Genomic DNA, 13029 nt, shown 5'->3' with positions numbered 1-13029 from the left:
AACAACAACAAAAAACTATCTTAGATTAATTTTATCTCACACTCTCTAATGTACATACAGCAAGTTTTATACCTTCACTCGATGCTTGACCAAATGACTCATACCTTCTAAATCTCTAGAAAAATGGACAGTGTAATTATTGAAAAGGCTGTACTGTATAGTGATTGAAAGTATGGGCTGTGGAGTGGATGGCCTGCCTATGCCACTCAAGGCTGTGTAAAATTGGGCAAGTTACTTAACTTCTCTGTACTTCCATTTTCTCATCAATAAACTGGGCTAGTGGTAAAACTGTCCTAAATTATGAGAATTTATCAGTTAATATAAAGCTTAGCACACAGTGTGTCACATGGTAAGCACTCAATAAATGTTAACTCTTATGAGATTAAACTCCAAAGCTGAAAGTTTCTTTTAAAATCAAGTCAGATCATAACAGAGGAAGGAATGACTGATAAATACATAAGAAAATGATTCATTTCACTAATACTCAAATTCGTATTAACATGAGCTAACTTTTTTCCAGTTAGATAGGCATTTTCGTTTATTGACAATAACCATTATTAGTAATGATGTGGGTCTGTTGGTACTTTCAAAATGTTGGAGTTACCACCATTTTGGAAGGTAATTTTCCTTGTCTTCCCAACAAAATTTTAAATGTGGATACTCTTTGACCCAGTAATTTTACTTTTAAGAATTTATCTTCTAATAATACTATCAAAGATGTTGTGCACACACGCATACACACTACTTATTTTAAATAGGGAAAAAAATGCTTCTGACATGAAACAGTGCCCATAATTTAATGCAAAATGAAAAACATGATTAGCCTAATTTTTGTATATTGCACAATCGCACTTTAGTGAGAAAAGTGTTTCTTTGTGTGTGTTTGCAAAGGGAAAAGTATAAATGTTAAAAGATAAAAAAGTTGAAAGGACACGAGTAAAGTTAAAATCAGTTTATTTCCGGGAGTGGAATTGGGATCAAGAGATAGGGGAGGACTTGGTACATTTCCATATTTTAAAATTTTACTACAAAATTACATGACTTTTTAAAATTTAAAAAGTCATTTTTTAAGCAGGGAGAAGAAAAGTCTAAGCCAGAGAATCACTGGTTAGGGAATTCTAGCCCCAAAGCAGTAATCTACTGGACCTGGAGAAGAAATGAATCCCAGGGATAGTTACATCTCCTTATTTAGAAAACCTCGAAGTCCACAGTCTGAATGAACTTCCTGGAGTAACCAAATCTAGTTGCTGAGTTGTGGGGAAGTCTTCACTTTATTAAAAAGGGCAGACAGATATGGCTCCTTCCTAGCTGGCAAGGGGTCACTGCTGCCTCCCAGGCACTGCCAAAACCTGAGTCTTAGTTTACCGGCAAAGACATGGAACATAAAGGAAATTGCTTTACAAGGAAAATCAAGCACTCAGCCCCAAAGTGGTATGTATTTTGGAAGACCACCTCTAGCCCATAAAGGCAAGTTCATTGCAGTTTAAAAAACGAGCCCCTCCAGAGAAATACAGCCTGCAAACTCCCACTCTACACCCATGATATGTGTTATCCTCTCTTTTTGTTCAGAAAATGTTCCTAAATGCTTCCACATACTTTGTCCGACCTCATTTAATATTTAGAGAATTGAAGAGTTTCATAGAAACCATTTTCTATAAGATATGTCTGAGTATATTTATGGTATACAGAATATTGTATCCTCGGGATCTAGTGATACAAAGGCAAACAGAAGAGATGGAAATGTTTAGATTAATATAAATTGATCATTATGGAGTCTTATAATGTTTTAATATGCTCTATGTTTTGATAATAATTTTTAAAATAATCTGAAAACATATATTCTATATGAACACTGGTGCAAATCTATTGATGCCTAGTTTTTTCTTCTTTTTTAATGTGAATATCTTGTTTGTCTTCACAGAGTTACTGGAGGTGAACTGTTTGAAGACATAGTGGCGAGAGAATATTACAGTGAAGCCGACGCCAGGTAAGTGACTTGCCCTGGGCAAGATACAAGGCTCAGCACTCAGATGACACTTGTTCAGTATATCTCTCTACAAATATATTATGATGCTTAAGATTATGAGACTTTCATAATACCATCTTGGACTTTTCTTGATGAGACCCTCTTAATTGATATTTCTCTCTTAAGGATGTCCAAGATGATTCTTCGAAGAAAAAAAATAAACAAACTATGAATCTGGCCTAAACTTTATTTTTATCTAGTATCTATAGTTAGAATACCTATTTTATTTTTTTTAAAAAGCCTAACTGGAATGACTTATAATAAAGAAATATAATTTTTTTTATCAAAGTCATGAGCTCTCTAGATGCTAGGCTGCCCAGTATGGTAGCCACTAGTCACACATGACTTTCTTTTTTTAAAATTTATTTTATTGAAGTATAGTTGATACTATGTTACAATGTTGTATTAATTTCTGCTGTACAGCAAAGTGATTCAGTTATATGTATATATATTCTTTTCCTTATTCTTTTCTGCTATGGTTTATTACAGGATATTGAATATAGTTCCATGTGCTATATAGTAGGACCTTGTTGTCTATACATATGACTCTTAATTTCAATTTCAATTAATTAAAATTAAATTAAATTAAAAGTTCACTTCCTCAGTTGCACTAGCCCCATTTCAAGTGCTTAATTGCATGAGTGGCTAGTGGCAACCGACTGGATATAGCAGATATAAAGCATTTCCATCATCACAGAAGTTCCATGAACAGCCCACGTCTAATCAGAGGTCATAAAAAGAAACAGACTCCAAAAGGCCCAGTGGTCTCCTTCAGGCATTATGAGCTGTTTAACGCTTTGGAAATTCCATTAATGTCCTTGGAACTCTCACTTAAAAAATATTTATTCAGGTACTTCAGAGGGTTCAAGAGGATTTCCCAATCTTACTAATTGGCAAAATTTTTACAGAAGTTAAAAATGGCTAACATTTTGTCTAATTTGAGACTTCCTAGGCAATGTTTTTGGAGTGAAGTAGCATTAATCTACTTGCTTAGACATTACTTAGACTGTATGGTGTTAATTTCCTTGGCATTTCTTACATATACTCTGCAGTTGGAAAAATCTGGCCATGAGTACTTGGCTCATTATTAGCAATATAAATGAGGTTTTTTTTTTCTTTTTTTTTTTTTTTTTTTTTTTGCGGTATGCGGGCCTCTCACTGTTGTGGCCTCTCCCGTTGCGGAGCACAGGCTCCGGACGTGCAGACTCAGCGGCCATGGCTCAGGGGCCCAGCCGCTCCACGGCATGTGGGATCTTCCCAGACCGGGGCACAAACCCATGTCCTCTGCATCGGCAGGCCGACTCTCAACCACTGCGCCACCAGGGAAGCCCAGTGAGATGTTTTATATATATTCAGTTACTGATGGTCTGTGCCTGCTGGTTCTCTATCTAATGCTTTCAGAGCTTCCTAAGGCTGCTAATCCCCCTGTAGCCTGGCCTTCAGCAGATAGTCAGTTGATAGAAGGTTCCCCTTCCCTCCAAAGTAGCACATGTATACACAGGCTCACTTCTAAATTTCTAATTAATCTTTTCAGTTTAATGCTACTGTTTATGACATTTTGTGAATCTTCTCTGCACATGACTACACTCCAATTTTTTAGTGGAATTTTTCCTGCCAAAGTCAAATATCACTTATGCTATAATGAGTGAATCATCACTTGTTCAGTTTAAGCCAGATCCTCACATTAGGCCTCTGAAAAGGGCCTCAGAATAGCCTTGGAAGTAGCTATTTGCCCACTTTCCAAAAGAGTAATCTTTTTAATCAAGGTAATAAAAAAAGTTAGGGAATTTATTTTGCTTTTCAAAGTTATGTTAAACAGGTTGTTCCCGTGTTTCAAAATATTGGTTGAAATTAATCTAGAGACCATTTTCACTACTGAGCAGCCCTACAGATAACAGGATAGACCCTTGGTTGGTTGGATCATTTCATATGCATGCTTATATTAAATTTTGGAATTTACTATGGGATACATTTTAGGATAGGTCCCACACATAATCAAGGAGAAGAAACATTCTCTTCTCAACTACAAGCATAAAGAGCAAATAATTTGTAAAAATTTGTTTAGTACTAGTCCTCAAGAAGTTAAGGATTGAATTCATTCTCACTGGTAACATATGGTGAAGTTTATTTAATATGAAGTCTTGTTTACTTCTTTATTTTCTGTTATTCATTAAGCCCAATAACTTATACCAGTGGTTTGAGATGAGAGAGTGAAGTATTCCTAAAAAGTAGTATAAAGTGAACATATGGTAGAAGGAAAAAGAGTCATATGATTTAACAGATAATTGCCAACACTCCAATAAGCTGTATAGTCAAAAACAACCAATATGAAGCTGTTTTAGTGATACACTTAATCGAGTTAGAGCTAGAAAATCACAATCATGATCAATTTTGTGACATATTGTAATAAATCAGATGGTGATTACTTCTTTTTAATTCAAGAATTTACTTTGGAGTAGTAGTATTTTGTACATTAAATGATTGAAAATATCCTCATTAAAGTATTTGCTTAATCCTTATGAATGAATGTAGAATGAATGAATGTCTGTATATACCTGCATTTGAATCACATAGTGAACTTGTACAGAATTCATCAGTGTGATATGTTCTACATTACTGTATGTCATATGACAGCTCATGGGACCTTATAGGTGCCCATTGATGACGTCTACCATAGAATTTAATTAGCAGTCTATTTGACATCAGTGAGCCTTTAATAAGAATAGCATAAGTTGTTCATTTTAACATAGTAATAAGCATAAGTTTTCCTTCACTGGGGTGTATGAAAATGTGTCTAACAACCACCAGTGCTCCAGGGGATTTTAAATTTTATTTATTTTTTGTAAGTTCTTAGCCCTTCCCCAGAGTATGACTATACTGAAGAGGAGTTTGTTTTATGCCATGGGTTTACTTTAAATTCTCCCTGTTATTGGAGACGTGCGTTAGTTTTCCTATTAATATATTATACAAGCAGCACCATTTCTAAGTCAAAATGGTAAATGTCTCCCTCCATTTTTTTTTGACCTTTGTTTCACCTGCCACTTCATCTGTGTTTACCCTCTTGTTTCAACACCTATGTTTAATTGTGACCTCAGATTTTAAACAGTTTAGATGTGTATGAGAAATACCCATAAATTTTATTTCACTGAAGAATTTTTCCAGAACATTGTGGGAATTATTTATAAAATTTTCTCCCTGAATATGGAAATATTGACTTCTGTATACAAGTGATTTAATTTATGGAGTTGTAATGAAAAACACACACAGCTCAAATTGTTTTGTCTGAATATGTCACAAATTCTATGTTGGATGTCATTTTTGTTAGAACCAGAATTAGCTTTATTCAGCATTATTTAATTCCAGTGTAAAGCTAAAAAAAATGTGAAAAATATAATTTTTGTTTGTTGTTTGTTTCATTCGAACTTTCATTTTATTTTGTATTCAATGTGATTATGTGCCTTTAAAATGTTCTCCCTTCCATTCTGCCCTTGTATCTTTACAGTCATTGTATACAGCAGATTCTAGAAAGTGTAAATCATTGTCACCTAAATGGCATAGTTCACAGGGACCTGAAGGTCAGTATATGGAGTCCATAAATCTGAACCAAAGGAAGGTTTTTTTTGGTTTTTTTTGTTTTTTTGTTTTTTTTCTGGGGAAAGGGCAGAGGGTGGGTATTTAAAATGGTTCCCTTGCCTTTCCCAACTTTTCCCTAAAATGACTAAATGATGAAATGATAATGCATGATGGCTCTTTCAGTTTGCTCATCTACAGGCTAAATATACATCATAGCAAAAAGGGAAGGACAGTATTGAGAACACAACCTGTTACGTTTCCAAGGAGTAAACCACCAGAGGCAGTTTGGGGGCAAGCTTTTCTGAGATGACCAGCACTTGCCTGGAGATAAACTTGGCCTGTGATGTATGTCCGCCTGTAGATTTAAACACCACTTCTGTTCTGAGACCATGGGTTGCTGTAGCAGAACAACTGGTTACGCATTGCTCCATTTGAGTCTGATGAACCCTCAGGCAATAGATAATAATTGCCAGCTAAATTAAAGCATGCGAAGTTAATGATTTATCAAAAATTCATTACGTATCCTAATTTAACCTTAATGGTGCCTTGACTGCTAATGTGACAGCTTTGAAATGATACTAGAAAAATGGGAGAGAAGAGAGAAACAGCTTTTTTTGTGTGGGGTGGAGGTGGAGCACAAAAGCTATAAAAATAATAGTTGTGTTCCAGTTCATTTCCTGTGAGGATTTATAACCAGGAAATGAGCTCCTGAATTAAATATTTTTAAGATGGATTTTTCTAGAACAAGTGGACCCACATTTTGGCTCACATCTGGCAAGATCCTGATTGTTCTGAGGTAGTAGTCACTCTACTTGAGCATGTTTACATTACTGAAGATGTTTAAATACAACCCCAGTTGTCTGCTAGTTTTGCACTTTAACCCAGTCTCTCTGAGGCTATACAGACAGTGAGTGTAAGCTTGGAACTAACACACGCCCCCTGGTGTTTGCATGCAGTCATTGCATTCAGCAGATCCTGGAGGCTGTGCTACACTGCCATCAGATGGGCGTAGTCCATCGGGACCTGAAGGTGAGTAATGAATGCCCTTGGAGAAGACAAACCACCACACAATTCCTAATGACTGTTCAGCTGCAGTTATACCTGTAAAGGCAAAAATATGAGCAGTAAAGTTGTGTGGACTCATTCCGACACATTACGAAGACACTTTCCCTCGCCACAGTCATCTCTTCTCTAATGCACACTGAGACTTACATAAATCCCATTTCATCCAGAGAGAAACCATTGCCTAACATTAACAATAAATAGGTTATATTTCCTTCTTCCTAAGAATGGATGCAGCATTTAATGTGATTTTGAGTAGGACTGATGATCTCTTTCTTTCTAAACTTGTTCTGTGGACATAATAGTATGTTTGTTGATCAAACGTGATTTTATAGTCATATTATATTTACCTAATATGTAAGTGGTTATCAGAATTATAAAGTAAATAGAGATAAATGTATTAGGTAGATTTTTGGCCCAAGTGATTGGTGCTAAAGAATCCCATTCTGGGTGCTGAAGTCTCTTTCTCTTAACATTAGTCCCAGGAATTCTGAGGACATTGAGGCTCCCTGGGTTTTTATTTATTTATATTCCTAGGGACCAAGATATTATTGCCTTTTAAAACAGATGGAAAAAAGGTAAAACATTTTATTATCAAATAGTATATTTGATACTAATACTTTTAAGACTTGACTCAGCTTCTGATAACCATTGAGGTTGAAAATTATTTAGATCATTTAGAAATTAAATATTTCAGAGAAGACTATCCTTTTATTAATTTTCTGACCTCTTCTCTCAGAATTCTAGTTTTACTTATGAAATTTCAGAGAAATAGTGAAGGCCTAGAAATTTAAATGGAGAGAAACCCCTGGGTGGGGGAAATAGCAAATGTGAGCACTGTATAGTTGTGGTTTTTCATCTGAAATCTCAGCCTTTTCCAGGCTTTAGTACAAAGGTGGCAAAGGATAATTTAGAATGTCTTGAACTGTAATGGGTTCAGTGGGAGGACCTAGGCTGTGTTCTCTAGACTTCTCTAGTTATAGTAAATTGTAAATCTGTAGTTTCCATCCATTTAGTATGTTCTACAAGAATATATCTCTAACGATCCACAGTGAGTTACTTGAAGATATGATTTTTAAGCAAAACATTGCCTTAGTTTCTAGAATCTTCCTTTGATTTTCAGTTTGAGTCTGAGAGCTTTGCATGTATAAAGGAAAAGTAGGTTAATGGCTTGTTCTTTTGGAGAACGAAGATAGGACTCTGTCCATCTGCTAATACCAAATTTACCCATCAGGATAAAGGGAAAATAATATGTTCCTTTGAAAATCCATATATTTGGCAATCACCTCAAAAATTCCTTACTAGCCATGTAAAGACAGTGCCCCTTTTTGTTACTTCGTAGTACTCACAGTGCTACTTTTCCTTTTTAAGTGAACGTATGTAGACATACACATTATTTTTTGCTATTTAATAAAGTTATCATTTGAAACATTTTACTACATTTATGTAATTATAAGTATACTCTAAAAGCCAAGGATGAAAAATGTGAATTCTATTCCATGACTTTCAAAATATATTTTGTGAAATCATGATATTGCACTTTTGTAAGTGTCCAAACTCAGCAGAGCTCTTCAAAGACCGGAACTCCCTCCCTCCCTCCCTCCCTCCCTTCCTCCTTCCCTCCCTCCCTCCCTCCCTCCCTTCCTTCCTTCCTTCCTTCCTTCCTTTTTATTTATTTATTTATGGCTGCATTGGGTCTTCGTTGCTGCACATGGGCTTTCTTTAGCTCACCAGGGAAGTCCCCAAAGACTAACTTTAATCAGAGATGGCAGTGAGCCTAGGATGTGGGTGGGGAAGAAAAATATATTTTCTGACATATGAGATAAAGTCACTAATTAAAAACTCAGGCAGGTGATTTCCAGAGAGGCTACTACTAAAAGCAATAGCCTGCTGTGTCACCCATCAGATTTCTTGCCAGGGAGAAAAGTGTTTTTGCTTTCCATTCTTACTCTGATTTTAGGAGAGGATAGAGATGAACTTCTGATAGAGCTTGTTATAATTTCCATAATTGTCTTAGCTCTGTCAAATTGCTGACTTGGATAAACTTCAGTTGAGTCTAGTTCTCATGCTTGTTTCAGTAGGCCATGACATAAATATACTAAGAGAGGCCCAAACTTGTGTGTGAGAGACAACTTATGCACACCTTAAGTGTGCTCAGTCACTGGCTTTGATCTGTGTCTTTTATATCCACCATGCAGTCTGATAAGTACACAACTTGCAATAGCATATTTACCGATATATTAAAATGAAAAAGATCAATTGCTGAAACCCATTATCAGGCTTTAATCAAAATATTGCCCTTACTACTATTGGGCCATATATTTTTGTTTCCCTATCATGATTCATATGTTAATTCATGTACACTACATGCATGCAGTTTAATTTGTCCGTATCAGTGAGATAAAAACACAGGAAGTATTACATTTTTCATCATTATCACAGACACCTGTGAGCATAGGAGTACTGTACAGTTTGTTTATAAATCCTTCCTCGGATAATAGCTATTTAACATATTGTGTTCCTTTACAGTACCTAATGTGAGACCTTATACCTAGTTAATACTTGCAGCATAGTCCTTTAATTTAGGAATGAATAAAGTTCAACCAAAAGCACATTTATAATATAAAGGACAGCATTGAATAAAACAGATTATTGTGTATGATAATTAATGGTGAATAAAATAGAGGATAAACATATCCTCTTTGATACAGTGATAGCATACAGATCTCGGTTTGAATATTTGAATAACTGCCACACTTGGGGGCTTATTAGACAGTAGAATCCACCAGATGGAAACTTACTGAGACCTAGAGACAAGGCTAAGGCACAGCAGGCACAACAGAAACAACAACAGGAGAAAGTTCAGGGTGGTGGGATGTTGGCATAACAGAAGCATGTCAGTCAGCACCAGGCAGTATACATTGGATACATGGACCACAACCTTTGTCTAAGGTGCATTCAGTGTCAGGCCAATTGATGTAGATTCAAGCAGTATTAGGGAGATATAGCACTGCTAACATAATTATAGGACTATAGTTCAGGGATATGACTCTAGTCTTTGAGAGGATTTGAATCAAAGCAGAACCTTAATAATAAAAATGGCCATAGCTGCCATTTATCAAGCAGTTACTATATACCCTGTACTGTATCATCATATTAATCTTCAGAACAACTTCATGAGGAAGGCACTATGACCATCCCCATGTTACCTAAGGGGAGATTTAACAACCATGAGTAAAAGAACTTATTCAAGGTCACTCAGCTATTAAGATAGGATTTGTGCCCAAGCAGTTGGGTTCCAGGCTCTGCAAGCTTAATCACTACCACTTCTCAATTCAGTTAGATAAATGAATTGAGAACCATTATAGAGATCAAAGAATAGTTCAAAACAATGACGGTAAAATAATCTTGCTAGCAATATTAAGAATTATTTGGGAAGATGGGTCTAAATTTAGTGAGTCAAGGGATTAAAATAATCCCCACCTATGGATTTTCATAACTATACAAAGTTCGTATAGTTAAGAATAAGAGAATAAGGCATATTTAAGATTTAATGTAGAGTAGGAGGGTAGCATAATTTGACAAAAGACTGGTATAAAAAGCAAAAGTGTCCTATTTAGAAAATCAGTAAGGTGGCATTGTCCACAGCCTTTGGAAAATGAGACATCGAGAAGAACAAAATGGATTTGCCACATTTAATTTAGGCCACATCAAGACAATCACTTTGGAGTGCTTAAAAATAGATTGTTTATGAAGAGTGGTGTTGGATATTTGTGAACTCTGCTGATTAAAAATTCAGGTATCAAAAGAGAAGAACAAACATTAATCAAACATTTCTTGAGCACCTACCAAGGCCCTGTCTGGGCTGTGGGCATATATTACAGAGCAAAACAAAAACAGACCTTGTATGTATGGAATGTACAGGCTGGTGAATTAAAGATCACTTAAATATATGTGGAGAATGTATCTGTGCTGTGCATCCCAGAAAGAAGGAAGTACACCAGACAAGCACTGCATCCAAAAATATATTAGGTCGAAAAGAGGCTGCAGTAACAAGTGACAACTCTCGATGTCACAGGAAATAAAGGCATATCAAGTCAGATGTGTTGTCTCATTTAAGAACGGGGAGAATACAATTTCTGTGAATCAGTTGATAGAAGGAAGTAAGTCAAAGGAGACAGTTACATAGCTGTGCTTTTTCAACTAACCATATTTCACACAAAGTAGTAAGATTTCAGTTCGGAGTGTATCAGAAATGGTTACTAAACTACTTCATGAACAGCTATCTGGATAGGAGGCTTCATACATACAACTGAATCTTTTATCAACAAATCAGCACCAGTGAATTGCCTCAGTGAAAAATACTGTCTTTCTTAAAGCCTACCTCCTGAAGAACAATATTTAATGGAAAAATCATTAGACGGGTAGATGGATATGAGAGTGATAGGTAGGTAGATAGATGGATAGTTGAATAGATATAGATATTTAAATGAAGATAGTAATTCTGGAGATTTGGGGGGATTTTTAACACTTTCATAGAAATGTCAATAAAATCGAATGTATGACTAGAAAAGAAAGGAATTCATTTTCTGGGAATCTGACAAGCATTCAGTAAATCCTTGTCACCATGGGTAGCAGATATATCAAATAGTGAATTCTACATTTAGCATAATTATAAAATCACAATTATTCCACTTTTTTCAGAACCACCTTTTAAAAAAATGTTTAAAGAACACATCACTTGTACATAATGTATGACTAGCTATATTAGAAACAAACTATATATATGTGACAAATTCCATAATTCATTTAGTCATTCTAGTATTTCTTTATGGAGTACTTGGTGTATGTCAGGCTGTGGAGAAACAGCTCATTGGGGAAGTCCCACTGGTGTTCTTTCAAGCTACTTGATAGTGTGTGCTGATAATGCAGGGGCAAATCAAGAAACAGGAATGGAATACTGAGTGATTCTTACGAACTTGCTCATATATGCACGATGATAGAAACAGTACTTCCTCATCACAAACTCACAGTGCACGTATCAGCTAGAAATTCCCCATGCTAAGTACATAAATTCAGGTATCCATGCCATGTGAAAATAAAATCAGAAGTCACTTGTACCATGTGCACAAAAGGACCTCCACCGTGTGCATGAGCGAGCCTGATATTCAGGCTTTTCAATTCATGCAAAATTTCATTTAGTTGATTTCTAGGAGCTTTGTTCACACCTTCTTTGGCAAAGGAGAAGTGACTGAAAACGCACCAAAGCACTGACTGATTAACTTCATGTTGACATATTGAGACTTTCCAATAGAAGAAAGAAATTTTAAAAGACAATTTTACTTCTTAAAAGCTAATATCCAAGGGAATGTAAGCATCAAATAATATAGAATAATAAAACTAATAACTTGTTGTTTTATAATATTCATTAAAAATGTTTTGCTTTTTTAAAAAAGTAAAACACACATGATTTCACTACCCTTATAATTTCCGAATGTTTGAGTTTCATTGGTTAGATAGATATCACATATGTGCACAGATAAATCTGTGATATCACTAATGTGGAAGATGTTAATGTGACTAATGTTAAAGATGGTCATTGCCTTTGCTGAATCAGTTCCTTAATAAAGATCATGCTAGTTTAGAAATCCTCATGATGTGTTTATGAGTTTTTTTTTTTTTTTTTTTTGCGGTATGCGGGCCTCTCACTGCTGTGGCCTCCCCCGTTGCGGAGCACAGGCTCCGGACGCGCAGGCTCCGGACGCGCAGGCTCAGCGGCCATGGCTCACGGGCCCAGCCGCTCCGCGGCACATGGGATCCTCCCAGACCGGGGCACGAACCCGTATCCCCTGCATCGGCAGGCGGACTCTCAACCACCTGCGCCACCAGGGAGGCCCTATGAGATTTTTGAGAAGCAAAATCAAAATTATGTCTTTTTCATAAGTTTCCCCTTGTTTTATTTGATTATGGGTAATAAATATTTTTAACTACTTTAAATTCTTCTAAAAATATCTGCTGAATAGACTACCTTTTGAAAATGAATGATTTTTATACCATCAGAGGAGCTTCCTCAGTATCACGTCTTTTAAAAGGAAGGGATCAGGAAATCTGGCCTCAAGTCCTTGCTTCATCGTTTTGAACCTCTATACCTCAAACTGAGGGGTTTGAATTATTTTATCTCCCAAGTCTCTTCCAGTTCTGAAAGTGATTACAGCAACTTGCCTCAGTACTTTAAGATACTTGGACAGTTTCAAGAAAATCCCAAATCACAATGGAAGTAGTTGCCATTGTATCCATATGGAAGTACAAAACAAAACTTTCAAACAGTTGCTGCTCATTACAGCTGATATGCTATAAATGGTTGTTGA

The 13029-nt window shown here is 36.0% G+C and overlaps 1 protein-coding gene across 7 annotated transcripts in view; it reads left to right on the top strand.

Moving 5' to 3' along the window:
• The window catches only part of CAMK2D (calcium/calmodulin dependent protein kinase II delta), a 292607-nt gene that overhangs the window by 198191 nt on the left and 81387 nt on the right, over positions 1–13029 (top strand). For all 7 annotated transcript variants that reach the window (XM_060105286.1, XM_060105268.1, XM_060105279.1 and 4 more), the window contains exons 5-6: positions 1922–1987; positions 5529–5601. In XM_060105286.1, coding sequence (XP_059961269.1) covers positions 1922–1987; positions 5529–5601 — 139 coding nt within the window. The remainder of the gene's footprint in view (positions 1–1921; positions 1988–5528; positions 5602–13029) is intronic.

Source organism: Mesoplodon densirostris, chromosome 1, assembly GCF_025265405.1.
Source record: "Mesoplodon densirostris isolate mMesDen1 chromosome 1, mMesDen1 primary haplotype, whole genome shotgun sequence".
Taxonomy (NCBI): Eukaryota; Metazoa; Chordata; class Mammalia; order Artiodactyla; family Ziphiidae; genus Mesoplodon; species Mesoplodon densirostris.
The sequence above is the reverse complement of the archived record's forward strand: the minus strand, read 5'-3'. Positions and strand labels throughout refer to the sequence as shown.